The sequence below is a fragment of the Equus asinus genome, chromosome 16, assembly GCF_041296235.1.
Source record: "Equus asinus isolate D_3611 breed Donkey chromosome 16, EquAss-T2T_v2, whole genome shotgun sequence".
Lineage (NCBI taxonomy): Eukaryota > Metazoa > Chordata > Mammalia > Perissodactyla > Equidae > Equus > Equus asinus.
Window position 1 is genome coordinate 7948908 of NC_091805.1, and position 19051 is coordinate 7967958.

General features: G+C 37.3%; 1 protein-coding gene across 6 annotated transcripts in view; it reads left to right on the forward strand.

Annotated features, from left to right (window-relative positions):
• The window catches only part of LRRC7 (leucine rich repeat containing 7), a 499243-nt gene that overhangs the window by 192448 nt on the left and 287744 nt on the right, over nucleotides 1–19051 (forward strand). For all 6 annotated transcript variants that reach the window (XM_070486578.1, XM_044749558.2, XM_070486576.1 and 3 more), the window contains one exon: nucleotides 5356–5558. In XM_070486578.1, coding sequence (XP_070342679.1) covers nucleotides 5356–5558 — 203 coding nt within the window. The remainder of the gene's footprint in view (nucleotides 1–5355; nucleotides 5559–19051) is intronic.

Sequence of the window (19051 nt, forward strand, 5' to 3'; positions counted from 1 at the left end):
TGTGATCAAAGGGAATTGCAGCATACAGTTGGAACATATTCCCAGGTAGCACAACCTGCCTTGATGAATAGGGAAGGGCTATTCTTCCTTCTTAGTCTAATTTTTAAGGGAAGGGAAACGTGCCCTATACAGAGGCAGTCCTATTTTTGACGGCCCTAGTATAAGAAAGATCATGTAGTCTTAGGAATGCAAAAGAAGCCATGAATGCGGAGAGCACAGAAAACAATGAGAATGATCCCTGGCCAGGCTGTGTACGGGGCTGAGTGTGAGTGTGGCAGGCAGAGTCAGACACAGGACCATGCCCCACTTGGTAGCCCATAGTAAAAATTTTAGACTTTGTCTAGAGAGCAGAGAGGAGTCGTCGAAGTATTTGCAGCAAGAAGGTGGCACAATAGTATTTCTGTGTTGAAAGGTCACTCCAGGCACACTGTCGAGGGAGAACAATAGGAAGAGAGAGACAGGTACAAATACAAGAGAAAATAGTTTGAACTAGGTTTCTGTGCAGTTTAAATGAAGAAAAATAGGCTTGACTGAGGAAATGTTCAGGCTGTTTAGTGGCTAGGGCTTGGTGATTGTTAGATGTGGGAAGTGAGAGAACTAGAGGAGTTGAGAACAATGCCCAGGTTTCTCTCTTAAGAAACAGGTGAATGGTACTGCCTTTCACTGAGATTGAGAACATGAAGGGAAGTGGAGCTTTGGGCAGAAGTAACTGCCAGCACTTAGTTAATGCTTCAAACTTGAAGATGGGATTCTAAGTGCTTTGTATGTACTCTGTTATTTTAGAATTGACTAAAGTGGTAGAGGTAAAATAATGTGCCCAGAGTCACACAGCCATGGAGTTGGCTCCAGGGTCCAAGTTCTTGACCATGATGATGTGTTTTGCACCTTTCAGGAGCACCACTTCAATTGTGAACTTGTTATGTTTGAGATGCCATAAAACATAAAGTGGAAATAATAAGGGAAATAAATCTGAGAAGAGATTTAAAAAAATATTTACAGCCATCTACTTATCAGAGTTAAATGAAGTGAGAGTTGGGAAAGGTGAAAGATTGTAAAGGCAGGGAGAGCACAATTAGAAGCACAACAGATCTAGGGGAAAAAACCTCTCATATCATAAATCTCAATGTTTGGTAGAGAAGATGGCACCTTCTCAAAAGGTTGAAATGGAGGAACTGAAGTGGAAGGATAAATCTCAGAAGAGTGTGATGTCATGGGAGCCAAAGGAAGAGAGTGTTTCCAAAAGAAGGATGTAATTCTCTGCCCAGTGCTCCTGTAGGTCAAGTCAGAAGGGATTACAAGTATAAAAGTATTAAAGGAAAACTTTCCTTTAAACATGGAGGTTAATCTCCCACCTTCCTTATTTATTATTCTTACAACCAAGATTTCACTAAGCTAAAAGGTATTTTAAAACACATATACTCACAAGGGTGGAGAAAATAGAAGAGGAGACCTCAGGAGATAAGAAATTTCAACAAACTTTGAGAAGATAGGAGAAAGATGTGGTTTATATTCACCTACATACCAAGTACCTTGTTAGCTACATTAGGAAGCACCCGCAAAAGGATATGAAAATTGATTTACTCCACAGACCTCCTTAGAGTTTTGAAGACAACAGGTACCAGGCAAGGAACTGAAGAGACAGTAAGAAAATGAGAAAAATTGACTGAAATTCTGTGTTTATAAAGCTGCATAGCTATGCATCAGGCAGAAGACCAGAATATTCTTTGGCTTGCTGCCGGATCGTCCTGCAGTGAAACCTTTCATGCATACAAAGCTTCCAATTAGCTTTTCAGAGCTTCACTCTTCAATTTTGAAGGACAGCCAGGGATCGCCACATATTTGTGGAAAACCTCTATCATGAAAGATAAAGACTAAAAGAAACAGAAAATAGAACTCAGAAATAAAACCAGGAGCACGGGGAAAAAGGCAAAAAGTCTATAGTTAATATCTTCTGAGAGAAATGAAAATGTTATGACATCCTAAAATACACAAGATGCTATGAAAAAGGAGCTTTCAGAAAGAAACAAATAACTCTTGAACAGTAAAAATATGCCAACAGCTAAAAGATAGTATGGTAGATGAATTGAAAAGATAAAAGTTGAATAAATCTCCCAGAAAAGAGTGAAAAAAGACAAAGGATGGAAATTACAAGAGAAAAGGAGTGAGACCCACATCTAGCTAATAGGGGTTGCAGAAAAAGAGAAAATAAAAACAATGAACAGGAGGAAATCATCAATTAAATAATAACAGAAATTTTAACAAAATTGAAGCGTAAGTGCTTCCAAAGTGAAGAGGCCCATAAAGTAGTCAGTACGGTGGATAAAAAATGCATCGAAGCACCTCGCCATGAAGTTTCAAAAGATGAAAGATAAGATAAAAATTCTACAGTGTTCTGACGGAGGAAACGGTGTGTGTGAAACAGAATTTTGAATAATAATGGAACTGGATTTCCTGACAACAATTTTAAAAGCTAGAAAATAATAAATTAAAAACGCCTTTAAATTAATGATGGAAAATTATTTCTGATTGAAATATAGTCCGTGAATCAGATACCAAAGTCATCATTGGGTGAAGATCAGTGTTTAAGAGACGGTAAATGAATGGTATGAGGAAGAGTAGAAAGATGTTCCTGCCAGGTAATGAGAGCATCAAAGGAACAGGGGTTTTACGGGATGAGAGAAGAGTAATGGCTGTTAGAGAACTAGGGCGATAACAATTCCATTTTCCAATCCTGAAATGTTTAAGGTGTGAGAAAATCAGCATGCTCCACTTTCAAAGGCTGAAAGTTAACCAAGCTTCAGTTGAGACTGTGAGGGCCGGGGAGCACTCGGTGAAGATGAGGCTCAATGAAGTTGCTGATCCTGGTGTAAAGCACAGTCTCAGAGGTCAGAGGGAGTAGAGGAGAGGGAAGCTGTGTGAGGGCAAATGCTCAGCACATTGTGGGGATGAGACAAGGGATGGAAAAGACAACCAGAGAGCCTACATTTGGGGTCAATAAAAGGGAAATCAGTCCTAAATGAATCAAATTCCAAAAGTCTTGGTGGACAGTGGATACTCTGGCCAAATGGTTCAGGTGCAGGCCTGCATGTTCTTTTTCCTCTTGGTTCATAATAAAAAAATTTGCATTTTATTATTGCCTAATAAAAAATTGGCAGCAACAGATGAGTATAAAGAAAGAGCTACGTCGTTCAGCACTAAAGGGTGAGTACTAGGCTCTGGGAACAAAAAGCATAAACAATTGATTCCTCACTTGTCTGTGCATCATACAGGCACACAGGGTATATGCCTTGAGTCAGATCTATGGCATCACAGCTGGGTGGTCAGTATGGCTACTGGTGACTCAAATTAAAGACTGGGGAATCTTTTGAGACACCTCCCTCTCCCCTACAGCCTCCCTTTCCACCTCTCATTTAATCCATCACCAACACGTTGGCTTCTGTTACTTAAATATCTTGCCAATCCATCACTTCTCTCCATCCTGGCTGCTACTATCATAGTCTAAGCCACCATCCTTGCCTTTACAACTGCAATAACCTCAACAAACATTTACTAGGTACCTAATATATGCCAGATATATACCAGATGCCTTTGCTGGCCGCCTAACATGTGTTAAACCTCAGGTAGAGACATGGAAGATGCCAACCTGCAATGAGGGATTTCAAGTCAAGCCAAGTAAAATAACAAATACAAAAATCTCGTGATTCAGGCTCCCAGAAATGTGACATGCAGGAGTTCAAGAGAGAGAAAGTGATGGAAAAGGAATGTCCTCTTTTTAATGTTTTCAGTCAGCCTTCTTCAGATTACCATGTGCAAATATCCGTCTATAAGTGCTGACTTATGAACCTGTCCCCAAAATGTTGTTTTATAAATTTCGGGAGTTAAAGGAGAAATAAGGATGGCTTTGGGCTGAACATCCAACATCTTTTAATCATATCCTACTCTTTTGTCTCCAAATTTGATTTAACCTAAACAATTTGAAAAACAAAATGCCATATTATTTTGGTAGACTATCACTACTTTCTGTTTTGGCAATAAAATTGTGTTGGTAAGTAAAAATAAATCAACAAATAAAATGCAAGTTTCAAATGAACGCTCATTCAATACTACTTCTATGTTGAAGTGCTGTACTGTACTGTATACTGTGAACTCAAAGATGTGGAAGACAAGCTCCTCTCCTCAAAGAACTCGCCTCATACATGGGGAAATAGTGTGCATAATTAGGAAGCAATGGGATTAGTGCGCTGAGAACTCAGAGGAAGCCGCTACTCATTCTTCCTCAGGGGAATTCACAGAGATAGTGACCTTTTAGTTAGAATGAGAGGTTTTTCAAGGAAATTATCAGTAGCTGATGGTGGTTGAGGAGAGAACCCCAAACATATTCACTTATTCATTCATTTATGCATTTGTTTGTTCATTCTGCGTTTGTTATTGAATACCTACTATATCTAAAGCACCAAGACAAATGAAGAGTGAACAAAACACAGTTCCTACCCTCAAGAACTCACAGTCTAGGAAAAGAATGACGTGAAAAACAATAGATTTAATGAGGTATTGTAGGTGCCACGATACCAGTCTGTGCAAGATTTCGTGGTGTTTGGGCAGTTTAACCTAGAGAAAGATCTGTCAGGAATGTCACAGGAATTTCTACCATGATTACAAGTTGTTTTCTCCCACCAAAATCAAAGCATGGATAAGGTTAGACTCTTATCCTGAAGCAAATAACCAATCCAACTCTAATCTGTAGCTCCAATAGGATATAAGCTTTAAGAAAACAGGAACTTTGTTCAATTCCCAGTACCTAGATCAGTGTCTGGAACCTGGTGGTTATTCAATAAATATACATTGACTAATGGAACAAATTTGTGAGTCTAAAAGAGGACACCATAAACCTTATGAGGGAAACTTGAGTATTTTTGCAGAAATGGGAGAAATGTATTTTTCTTCCAACAAATTCTGGAGGTTTCTATTCTGCACTGTAATTTGTGTAAAATTTAAAAAGCGTATTGTAGCTCCATGTTTCAAGTGAGGGGGTAACCCTGGTGATAGCATTGCACGGAGGCAGGACGGTGCTATGGCCCAATTTGCCATTCCCAAACTGAGTGAAAATGGGAAGTCTCTTCACCTCTCTGAGTCCATTTCTTTATTGGCTAAATGGGAATAAAACCTATCTCACTTTGCAGAGTTGTTTAAGGATTAAATGATGTAATGCATGTGCATGTCATCTATAAGCTTTAAAGCATTATATAATTATAAAATGTAAACCAAAGTTAAATTTATCAGCTTTAAATATTACAAGAATGCCTTCCAAAGGCAGTTGATTAAGGATTTGTGTTTTTTTTTTCTGTTTTTCTCTAGTGCAGTGCCTGGAGATGACCACCAAACGGAAAATCATCGGCCGTCTGGTGCCGTGCCGATGTTTCCGAGGTGAAGAAGAAATCATCTCTGTGTTAGATTACTCCCACTGCAGCCTTCAGCAGGTGCCAAAGGAGGTCTTTAACTTTGAACGGACATTAGAGGAGCTTTATCTAGATGCCAATCAAATTGAAGAGCTACCCAAGGTAATTCTTGACAACCTAAAATATGCCCTGTAAATGATTATTTCATAGTTTCCAAAGACATGATAATGATCATGTTAACTATAGCCTTCTATCTGGGTAATTGACAAATCATTCAAATTGATATAACTTGCCCCCATATTCTCATTAACTTTTAATACCACTCCATTTGTAACTTCATGTGATATGTTAATAACCAATGAAATCATCATTTTTTGAATTATGCCTTGTTGTCTTAATTTAAAATGGCCTCCAAGAAAATACAGATTGGTGCTTTCAGATCAATAGTTTATGTTTAGAAAAGAAAAAAGAAATATAGTGCTCTCTATTCCAGAACTGAAAAATTTGTATGTTATATGTTAAGGTGACTTTGTTTGGAAACCTTGAATTATATGTTCTAAGAAATACTTTTATATACAAACACACAGTTAATACTATTATGAAAAACATGTTGTTTCTGGAATTTGGCATCTTTGATTATTAGAGATATCACTGAGTTTATATATACAACTAATAAATATAGTGTAGCTAAAAATTTTAGCTAATATCAAACCTTGCACACACACATGCACACACATACTGCCATTATGATGTTGTAATATGCAAAGAAAATGTCTCCTGTGACCTCGTTCTCCACTGCAGAAAACATTGCATGATAAGAGATTAGTTGAAACAAGCCAAGCCCACATAGCAGAGAGGTTCAAAGTCTAAACCTCTGGATCCTAATGATCACCTAAATAAGTGACTCAGATTAAGTAGTTGGCATGGCATTTACCTGTGAAGGATTTACACAGTTGGTCAGAGGGAAAAAAAAGTCATGTAATACGTTTTCCCTCATTATGCTAAAAAAAATGCATATTAAATATCCAGGAACCAGAAAAAGAGTCTTCCATAATAAAACTAACTTATCAAAATCTGAGGATAATGTGCTGATCAAAACAAGTTATGAACAATTGTTTCATTTGGTATTATAAATTATGGTGTTTATATAACAGCTCAAAGCTAGGAACTATTTAATGTGTACTTCAAATCCAACATACTTCATTTTTTACAATCTAATTGCATAAGGTCATCTTGAATCTTTACACAGGAGGGCTGGGTCAGGCTTAAAAAAATTTTTGGCCATATGGATTAGCATCCGGATTGCATATCACATAGTGGCGGAACTCAAACGGACTGTCTCACATCAGACTATGAACTACTTGAGGGCAGAGATGGCATCTTCTTCATCTTTGCTACCCTGCACATGAGCATTCATGGTGACTTTCTTACAATGGACACTGAATCTATTTGTTGTCACTGCCAGGTGGAACAATGCAGAGAACTTCATGTACCATACGACTTGATTAGCAAAACTATATATAGTTAAACAATCCATAAATGTGACATTTAGCTCTAATTTAGAAAATTAAGCATGAGTATTTTTTTTAGAGCAGGCCAATCTAGGATTGCCAGATAAAATAAAGGCCATCCAGTGCAATTTAAACTAAAAAAGATTTTTTTTTAGTATGATTATGCCCCAAATATTGCATTGGATTTATTTATACTAAAAAAATAGTTTATTATTTATCTGAAATTAAAATTTAACTGGGCATCCTGTATTTTAATTTACTGAATCTGGCAACCCTAAGTCAATCTGGTCATTTAAAATCTTTTTCTGGATCCATGCAATGGATTCTTTAAGACAAAGAGTAAAAACATGGTTAATTAATCAATCCAGTATTTATTTAATATGTAGTCTACTACACAGCATTTGAGGCTTTAGGGGGGTTACAAGAGAAATACATCCCAATCTTTGCTCTCAAGAATCTGACAGTCTAATTGCAGAGAAAACTCAAGCATTAGAGGTGAGTGCACAATAGTGTACAATCAGAGCCAAAGAGCCAAGTACTGTGGTGCAGCTTATGTATAGAGAAGAGTTCCATTCTTAGAGGGGCTGACCAAAAAACACAGATGGAAAAATTAAGATGGTATATACGGAGAGGGGGAGGAGAGGGGCAGCAGAGCTGTGAAGAGTCTGGAGCTGCAGGTACATGTGGGTGAGTGCCAACAATATGTGGGAGAGTAGGGAGGACCCAGGTTATGAAAGCTCTTGAGAGTCAGGCCGCATTGCTTGAGTTGATGTATTAGGTAGCTAATGCCATTGGAGAGTCTTAGGCATCACGTAAGTTATTAGGAGCTTGAGCAGGCTTGGACTAACAATCAATAAAAATAATGCAAGTGAACCAAAGACTTAATATACCTCCCCAATGTATTTGAATTAAGGAGAAATTATTATCTTTTATTATTGATAGGCTTTATATATTTCGAAGATCTTTCACATAATCTTTCAAGGTTTCTCTGAGTCCCCAAATTCTATTTTGTTGCTTTCATAATATGGCCCTGTAAGTTAGTTTCTTCTAAAGTATCTGATATTGAAATATGATCTAAATTATCTAACATTGAGATCTGATCATGATAGTAAATAGATACATTGGTACATTATTAGAAAAATAGGAAATTAAGAAACAAAAGGAATGATGTATTAATTAGGGTTCACTATGTGTGTTTCAAATAATAGAAAATGCAATCCAAACTAACTTAAACAAGAAATAGGCTTGACTGGCTCACATGAGTGGAAGACTCATCTCGGGACAGGCTCCATAGTTGGTATGTTTCTTTTCGCCTTGTGTGGGATCAACTTTGTTCAGAGGCTGCCTTCTTTCATGGTGGCAGGATGACTGGACTAATTCCAGAGTTCATTTCCACAGCATCCAAAAAGTGAAATATCTGGCTCCTGAAAACTCTTTCTGGAAAGGACAAGAAAATTTTGCCCCCAGAATTCCTCCACTAACTTGTCCTTACGTCTCATTGGCCTTAATTATATCACATGTTCATTGCTGATCCAATCCCTTTGCTATGGGATCCACTATGGCAAGAAAAATAAGATCATTTTGATTGGATTAAACAATGATGAGCCACCTCTGTGGAGTTGTGACTGCTGGCAGCAAGAGAGGGGAAGGGGTGCAAGGACTGTTGGGGAGATTCCCAAAACATAGTCTACTAACCAAATGTTAAAAAATCAGCATTTATGAGGAAGGTTTGCTCTTAATCAAAGACAATATATAAAATTTTTAAGGACTTGTAGGCAAAGTATTAAGCCTTTGGTGATTAAGTAATGTATTTTTTGTCTGCCATCTTATTTTCTTGTTTTCTTTGTATCCCTCTGGCCTTGTTACTACTGTGATTTCAGATTTGTTGAGTAATGAGATAGCCATTTATGTTCTTGTAGGGCAAGAATTACCTTTTATAAATGTTTTATTTTTTTCTTTCTGATATTTTATACTGAGAATATTCTAGCTGGCTGTGATTCTCTACTATAAGATGTTATACAACAGAGAACAGAGTCAAGATTAATGGCATTAGGAAAAGATATGTCAAGAGTGTGTCAGAAAAGATGCAACAATAGATATGAAAGAACAGGAAGTTTTTTGATTAAGAATAGTTGAATCTGTGTTGCTTAATTTTCTGTAGTGAAAGGTAAAAATACAGAATGACATGCTTTTTACACAGTAATGGAAACCCACACAGCTATAATTTAGCACTGTTTTTCTTGCTATTTAGAGTTGGGAATTTAAAATTATAGATGGAGTAATAGACCATAATAGGTGTATATTATATATGCAATAGTGTGGGAAGGCAAATGTGAAAAGAAATCAGTAAAGATAAAAATTGCAGAGAAACTTCTTGAAAATGAAGAGGAACTTTAAAAAAAGAGAATAGAAATAATTTTGGACAAGCTAAGGTGTGACAAAAATTGAAAGACATGAAGAGTGAATTTGGTAGATGAGGTCAATCTAACCATATGTAAAAAGAGGATGAGTCTAAATCTGAAACACCATACTTACAGAGTTTTCTTCACTGAAAAGTTGACAACCTACTCCAGCAATATATTATGGGTTAAGAACCTGAGCTTTCGATCCAGACAAACTGGAGATTAGATCCTAGCCCTGCTCTTTGGTTGAGAAGGTATTTTATTTTCAAGAAGCCTCAGTTACTTCATTAACGAAACCGGGAAAATTATAGTACCTTTCCTGTAGTTAGATAGATGATAGATAGATGGATAGATAGATAAAGTACACAGAGTATTGTGTGAGATCATGCATGTGGAATACCTGGAATAGGAAAATATTCAGTAATTGGTATTCATCATTCTCCAATCACAGATAAAGGAAAATTTCCATGTTTAATTACCTTGAGTAAAACAAAATTAAGATTTTATAACATCTCAAGATAGTTCTGGGTATTGACTCTGGAAAAAAATCGTTGTGGCATGACGTCATCTCTAGCTGAAATCTTCGAAGACAGGTTCTAGGAAAATAATCCCCTGCCCAGAATTGATGATAAGTTTTGACCCAAACAACTACACCAGCACATTTGTGATAATACCACTGCTTCCCCAGAGAATTTCCTTGACTCGGAGAAGCCCAGTGTTGTATCATTTTTGAATAGATGAAACCTTGAAGATTATTTTATTTAGCCTTCAGTCATTACTAAATAAACAATTCTCGGCTGGAAAAGTTAACTTTTTCTCATATAAGTCTCATATAATCCACATGGGATGTTAGATTCCTATACAAAATTATTACCAAAGACTATTTATTAGTTAGGATAGAATAGGTTATGCTACAATAACAAGTCAAAAGCTCAGTGCATAAGTGAACAGGAGTTTTTCTTTGTGTCCCATGAGTGTTGTCAGGGACCATTGCTCTTCAGGAACCCGTAGCTAACAACTACTTCAACTTTTCACCCAATACAGAAGTGTCTGCTTATTATTTCTCTTGCAACAGTTATCTGACCTCTTGATGAACATTTATATTAATGGAAGAAATCACTAATTTAAAAAGCAGGCCACTATATTATTGGAAAGTTCTGGTTATTAGAAAGTTCTGCAATATGCTCATGAAGTTTGCCTATATCCATCCACCTAGCTAGCAATCCAAAACTTGGCTAGACATTAAGGGTGATACAAAGATTATTAAGGCATGCCTTCTCTGGGCAAGGAACTATGCTTCTGGCATTAATGCCTTGATCCTTGAAAGATTTTAAAGGAGTTCATATACTTTGCCTTGGAATTCTTTTTTCCAAGACAAGTTTCTAAGTTTCTTTGACCATTTTTCAAGTACATAATTTCTAGATGCTTCACCATTTTGGTTACTTTCCTCTGGATGCATTCTAGTTATTAGCTTGGTTTTAGACATTGATGTATCAAATAAAAATATTTATCCAAATGGAAGTTTCAAACAGAGGAATAAATGAGATATAATGGAACTCAGGAGAGAGGTCAGAGTTGGAGATGGATTTGAGGCACCCTCCTAGAAGTGAGAATAGAACCCAGACACAGGATACTATGTCTTAGAGAAAAAGGAAAAAGAAAATTCTGAGAAACAAATATTTAACTTTAAAAAGAAAAATGATAGTACAAACTCATCACAAGAACTTGCTTAGACGTTACTTGTGTTTCCCCTGGCAGGCAAGGCAGCTTTGAGTACAGGGGTAAAACTGGGAAGTCTCATTGTGCTCATGAAGCTAAAAGACTCCATGAGTGAGAGAAGTATGACATCTCAGCTGATTTTGATCTAGGTTCTATAGCTTAGACAAATCTATTTGCTCATAATGAGCAGAAGAAAAGGATATAACCCTTACTGTGTAGCACTTTCAAAGGTAATTCTGGATATTTCCAATCTTCCAAGGTGTTTGAGATTTAAGGTCATGAGCATTTCACTTGTAGAGACTTTAAAGGAACTGATGTATATATAAGAAAGGTGAGGTTCTAGCTTCATATCAGAGTGCCATAAAACACTCAGAGGGACACAAAATGAGTGAGATGTAGGGAAGTTGTAGGGATATTTTTAAATAGCAGGAAAACCATAGAAGCAAATAGTAATCTGAATATTAAGTAATTTGAATTTGAATATTAAATAATTTGAATTTGAATATTAAGCGATATATTCTTAAAACTTGTTCATTTTCTGGAGGCATATTGATGATGTCTCCATTTGGGCTCTGATTTTGCCTCAGTATGACCCAGATTAGTAGTTCCCACACTTCTGGATTTCAAAATCCAGCAAAATGTGGGAACTGAAATTCTCTTTTTTTCCCTAAATAAACGTTTAAAAAGTCTCATATAAGATTTTTGTTATTTTATTGTACAAAGAATACTTTAACAGCCAATTGTGGAACACACTCATAAACACAGAATAAATGGTCTTCCCTCACAAGAAAAGATAGGCAGTAAACCTATACTCTTTTTATTTTAAATAGTAGATTTAGTAAGTTCACTGACCATCAAATTCACCCTCACAAAGTGTACAATTCAGTGCTTTTATTATATTCGCAGAATTACACCACTGTCTGATTCCAGAAAATTTTAATCACTCCCTAAAAAAACACACTACACCTATAGCAGCCACTCCAGGTTCTCTGCTTCCCCTCACCTCTGGCAACATCTTTCTCCATGAATTTGCCTCTTCTGGACATTCCATATAAGTGGAAGTGTAAAACATAGGGCCTTTTGTGACTGGCTTATTTCACTAAGCATGATATTTTCAGGGTGTAGCCATGTGATAGCGCATATTAGTATATCATCCTTTATCATTGCCAAAATAATATTCCTTTGTATGACTATACCATAAGCCACGTTTTAAACATAGGATATAACACTTTTTGAAATGAAAACAAATTACTATCAAATGTTTCTCTTCTATAACAGATTGTGTAATTGTTTTCTCAACACAAATCCATCAGTTTGGGGCTTTGAAGTCCATAGTACACATGAAACTGAGCTCCAGTACCCAACTTCCTCCAGTATTCTGTTTTTAATTAAGCAATTGTTGAAATTTCGCAAGGGTATACAGTAAAAATGAAAGTGAATTCTCAACAAAATTACATCCAGGGTAGAATATTGTTGGTAAATTGAGAGATGACAGAAAAAATAGCCTCCATATCTATAGTCACTTCTTCTGGGAAGAAAACAGACCAAGGGAAGCCAGGTGTGAGACAAGGGCTTCAGAAAACAGTGGCATGGTGGTCGCGCCTCCATGTTGGCCACTCATGCAGGGCTGTAGAGCTGAAACATTGATCATCCAATATGGAGCAGTCAGGAATTTATCAAAGAGGGATGTTTTAGACCGGCAAAAATTTTATCATGGCCTGGCTCCAGTCACTGGCCCATGAAATAGCAGAAATCCTCATTGACTCTTCAGAAAATAAATGAGCAGCAAAAATGCACCTGAATCGTGCCAGCAGCCAGCAGGTAAAATAGAGCTCCAAGTTAATGACCAGCAAATGGACTCTGACAGTCGTGTTGGACCTGTTCGCACTGAGCATGCACATGCGAGCCAAGCACGCTCTCTGCTCAGAGGCCTGGCCCCTGCTCTTGCTCTGTCAGTGTTGCTCTCCCACATGGCCTGCTCCCTCATTTCCTTCATGTCTCTGCTCAAACATCACCTTACCAGACAAGCTTTATCCCACTATCTTATACAAAATAACAACACGCACCACCTCTGCCACTTACTCCCCCCAGCAATATTTTAGGCTTAGTTATATCTCTAGAAGATTTCTAGTGCCATTTAGTTATGTTAACCAGTTTTAAGGTATTTCCTTAACGCTTTATCATTGCTGTAAAACATCAACATCAATAGCACCCTCTGATATGGGGTCTATTATTTTACAAAGAGTAAGACCTTTGACAGTGGCCAGAGGTGAGGAAGGACAGGAAAAGTTGGAATACATCTGCATAAAACATATAGAATCAGATGAGTTTTGTGGCTCCTCCATAATCCACTACCTGATACAGTGCACTCTGCACTTTTTCCTTGCTCTCAAACTCTGAGACTTTATCCATATAAATTAGAGCTGGCACATAATATTTTCTCAGATTAAGGAATATGCTCTCTGACTCTAGAAACAGTCAAGGAGTGGTATCAAGGAACATACTTTTACATCTATGGGGATGGAGGGGAAAATAAGTTCTCTAACGTTCCTGTCAAACTTAATCTTTTCTGATTCCCTCATTCGAGATTCTTTTTATTTTTTTATTTTTTATTTTTTTATGAGGAAGACTGGCCCTGAGCTAACATCTGTGCCCATCTTCCTCTGTTTTTTATATGGGATGCCACCACAGCATGGCTTTGAGATTCTTTTTAAATAGAGAAAAGTGGTAACAAAAGGAAGCGTTCTGAGAGTAGTGATTGTAGTTACTGGCTATTATCACAGAACTACTACAGTACAATGTAAAGAGTTATGGAGAGAAAGGACCTTGGTTTAACACGAGTTATGACGCTAATTAATCATGTGACTTCAGACATATTATTTAACCCCTTGGAACCTTAGCTTCTTCATCTGTAGCAGATTCTAATAAATATGTTCCTCAACATCTCTTCAGATTGCAATGAGAATCAAAAATATAAAGCATATGAAAGCACTATGAAAACAGCAAAATGATATAAACTCCTGAGTTAAGAGAAATGGTTTATTTATTTTGTGTGTGTGAGGAAGATTGTCGCTGAGCTAACATCTGTGCCAATCTTCATTTACTTTATGCGGGATGCCGCCACAGAGTAGCTTGATAAGCCATGCTAGGTCCGTGCCCGGGATCCGAACCCGCAAACCCTGGGCCAGTGAAGCAGAGCATGAACCCAACCACTGTGACACAGGGCCAGCCAGAAATGGTTTATTTTTATGAGAAAGGGCATATGTTTAATAAAGTTTATTTGCTTCATTAATATAAATTTAGACAAATACAGCACTACAATAACGAAAAGAATTTAAGTGGTAAACAAATGGCTAGAGAGTTACTATTTAATATGGATTTACCATTGTGTCAATTTTTTTTATTGTAGGCCACAAAGACCAACTGACCATTTTAGGTAAAGAAAAACATTTATTAGAAATATATCTGTGGTTCATAAAATTAATAGGAACCTGAAGAACTTTCAATGGGAAAAGGGTAGGAAACAAGAGAGCTCTGGATTGCTGCACAGAATTCACAGCACAGTGACAGTATGGGCCACACACTGCTGCCCTTGTGAGGGGTGCAATGTCCAGACACCCCCAGGTAATCATGATGCTGCTCAAGATCCAGATTCCATTTGACTCCTCAGATGATATACAATGAGGTATGCCTGTAAAAGCAAGGTCAAGATACAAATGGGAAAAGGAGAATGGGTGCTGGACAAGCAAAAAAGAAAACAGTGCCCTCCGATATTCCACATTTCATATATCTTAAATTGTATTGATTTTTTTTTATTCACTGATATTTGCTACTTAGGATTTAGAAGCCTGAGGCCATGTTTTCCTTCGACCTTTAAACAAAGTTTGTTTGAAATCAAGGACACTTGCTTATTTTGTGAGAGGTCTAATGAGATCAAAGGAGCCATAGGAGAAATATTTTAAGATGACAAATTCTGAAATGCTCATTCATGATTGTGATTTTAGTGTATCAAAACTTGAGTGATCTTTGATTATTTTTTCTTCTACTCAAAAAGAATCTTTCTTGTATCACTATAGTTGCTGATTAAACAATTGTCATGATTAAGAAATATGGAAAGCTCTGCTCTAGATTAAACATGGCCTAAATTTGCAAATGTAGAACACAGAAAGTACCACTTGTTTAATAACGTTGCCTTATTTTTTAAATTTCACAATAACAGATTATTCCTGAAGTGTTTGTTCTGCAAAAATGCAATTGCCCATAACCTTGGCATTTTACATAAGGAGCCCCACATATATCTATCTATAGAGGTCTCTCCTAAGATCCTGGGTTTAAATAAAGGTGAAAAAAATGACCTTTTTCAACTCTCTTACTCCCTCAAAGATATTCAGGGTGCATTATTTTGTCCTGCAGTGCCAAAGGTATAGAATTTATCTGAATATAATAAAACCATGGCCAGAATAAAGTTGGCACATGGGTGATGCATAAATAATCAAAATTTGATTCCCTTTAATGTCTTGCCTGAAGCATCTTTCTCCAAATCTGTTCTTTTATTGCAATTATTTTGGCATTCAAACGTGTAGTTATTTTTTTCAATTGATAAATAATGTAGGTAGACTCTCTGGGGGCCCAAGGGAAAGTGAGATGAAGGATAAATTTGTAAAAAACATAGTTTATATGTGGAAAATTTAGGTAATTTTTTGTTACTCAGATTTCTATTTTTATTTAAAATGCCTTATTGTTTCAAAAGTTTCTACCGTCAACAACTCTTGATTTTGTGTGTCGGTGATCAACTGGGACTTCTGTAGTACCCCAGTCGTTTTGTGATCTGTTTTATCTTCCAATCGACGACTTACTCATCCCACCGTTTATTGCTAACATGTACTCGAATATCAAATCTCATTGAGATCATTTCAATGAGATTTTTGAAAACCTATTTGGTGATTTTTCTGCCAACTTTTGGGAAATGATATCAAAAAACAAATTCTAGGTAAAGTATATCCATTGATTTGTGCATTCATTCAGCAAACATTTCCTGAGTAACAGTTATGTGCAGACAACTGTTCTAGGAGCTGGAGGTACATTATTGAGCAAGACCAACAAGTTCCTATCCTCGCAAAATCTACATTGCTGCAAAAAGAGAATTTAAATAATTTTTAAAAGAAAACCTTAGGTAATGACAAGTGCCATGATGAAAATACGGCAGGGGAACAGCTGGGAAACTACTTTAGGCTGAGAGGACAGTAAATGCTTCTCTAAGGAGTGACCTTTTTTGCTGAGTTTGGTTTGACAAGGAGGAGTCAACCATGCAGATTTGAGAAAGAGCAGTCCAGACAGAGGGAAACCTTTGGGGGAAGAATGAGTATGGTGCATTCGAAGAACAGAAAGAAAGCAGGCGTGTAATGGGGGGTGAGGGGTGTAAAAGATGCAATAGGAAATGTAGGTAGATAGTGAGGCTAAACCAGGAAGTTCGAGTAAGCCAGGGAAGGCCTTAATATTTTATTCTAAGTGAGACGAGGGGCCACTGAAGGATTTTAAGGAAATAGGTGATATGAAATAACCTATATTTTTTTAAATAACACTCTGGCTGCAGTGTGGGAGTACATTGTGACAAGTCAGGAATGGAGGCAAGGAGATTAGAGGCTGCAGTAGTTTTTCAGGTGAAAGGTTGGTGGCTTCAACTAGATTGATATTAGTGAAGAAAGGAAGCATGGCAGACTATGTGTTTTAGATAAAGTTCATAGGATTTGCTAATGGAATGGATTTGGAATATAAGAGATTAGCAACAGAAAAGAGGTTGAAAAGAGGTTTAGAAAGAATTGCTATTGAGAAAAGAAGACAACAAGGAAAAAAAGAGTTGCGATGGATATAGGAAGAAACCATGTGTTGTCATGGACGCTAAGAAAAGAACAGAAGGTGTTTTAAGAAGAGAGAATGGTAAAGTAAGAGGTTGACTTCGATGACAAAGGAGAGACCATTGTATTTGCTAGCATGGAAATAATTGGTGACTTTGATAAGAGTGGTAGAGGGAAGACTCAGTGAAGTGGATTGAAGAGACAGAGGCAGATATATACAGCTCTCTTCAGAGGTTTTGCTGTGAGGGAAAGCAGCAAAATGAGACAAGCTAGACAGAAGTTTGAAGTCAAGATAAGGGTTTTTTTAATTTGTTTTTTATTATCAATGGCATTAAAGTACATTTGCACAATAATGAGAATAAATTAGAAGGAAGGAGGAGAGACTAAAGAATGAAATCGATGGGATAATCTTAGGAGCAAAGTCCTGAAGGCAAATGTTCATGGGATCCACAGAGTGTGTGAAGGGGTCACCTTTGAGAGGAACAGCATACTTCATCCATTCTAATAAGAGAGAAGGAAGAAAATATGGGTACAGATGATGATGGTTAGTAAGACTTGAGGAACGTGATGGATGTTGAAATTTGGTTCAAATGATAGTGGTCACAATGTGTTAAAGGAATGCTGGCATTGGTGAGCTGTAAGGGTAGGAAGTGGCAATCTCTCAATGAGCTGAGAGGGTGGAAGAAGGGTGCACGGAGCTTAGAGTTACAGAAGGATATAATTTACAAAAGGAATTGGCCTTAAATGTATAAATTAGCTGTATTTTGTAAAGTTTCTTCTTGAAGTGATGGGTCATCAAGAAATAGATGCCAGACCCAAGGTCGTCTAAAGTCTTATTAGCTTACATGCCTGACCAGTGTTAGCAGCAGAAACTGAGAAGAAGAAGACAGGTGAAAGAGCTAAGGGGAGAAGGCAGTAAATGCAACAAATATTTATTGAGCACCTACTGTGTGGTAGGCACTTCATACGCAGTAGCTCCTTTGTCCCCAGAATAACTCTGACAAATAGGTTTTGTTATCCTGGTTTTAAGTACAAGGACACTGAAGCACAGTAAAGTTAAAGAATTTACTAAACGTTATACAGCTAGAAAATGGCACAATTAAAATAGCAGTTTAGGTCTATATTACTCCAAATCCCCTGTTCTTTTCACTTTACTAATCTGAGGGAAGACCTTCTAGAATTTAACATTTGACTAGACTTGAGGATGAACAAGAAGGAGGAATCAAGGATGATAAGATTTTCATCCTAGAGAACTGGGAAATGATACTATTAAAAATATATTGGGGGGCCGGCCCCTTGGCTGAGTGGTTAAGTTCGTGTGCTCTGCTGCAGGCAGCCCAGTGTTCGTCGGTTCGAATCCTGGGCACAGACATGGTACCCATCATCAAGCCACGCTGAGGTGGCGTCCCACATGCCACAACTAAAAGGACCCACAACTAAGAATATACAACTATGTACCAGGGGACTTTGGGGAGAAAAAGGAAAAAACTTTAAAAAAAATTTAAAAATATATATATATTGGAAGGGCCTAGTGTGTACAGAAACATGATGAATTCTGTTTTAGATGCAAAATATGAGATATCAGTCAAGCATCCTTATAAAGACACCAAAAGATAGTGAGAGATCTGAAACTGAGCCTCCTCACATCAGGACACACCATACAATTCTGTCTTTCATCCGGAGATTGGAAACAAGCTCGTGTTTTGTGTGGTCTGCCTATTTTTTTTTAATGAATTAGTAGCCAACTTATAAAATAATCAGATTTTACATGAAAGTCCAGATATCTGGCCTCTCTCTCAAAAAAAAAAAGAAACCTGGGGGCTGGCCCCATGGCCGAGTGGTTAAGTTCGCGCGCTCCGCTGCAGGCGGCCCAGTGTTTCATTGGTTCGTATCCTGGGCGCGGACATGGCATTGCTCATCAAACCACGCTGAGGCAGCGTCCCACATACCACAACTAGAAGAACCCACAATGAGAAATATACAACTATGTACTGGGGGGCTTTGGGGATAAAAAGGAAAAAATAAAATCTTAAAAAAAAAAAAAAAAAGAAACCTGAACATCACTGGACTGTTTTGATGGAACAGATCTAGTTTGCCACAGATCCCACCCAGGCTGTCCCCTACCATTGAAGATACCTGTTTAGCTCCTTAGTAAATTGAATTTGCAA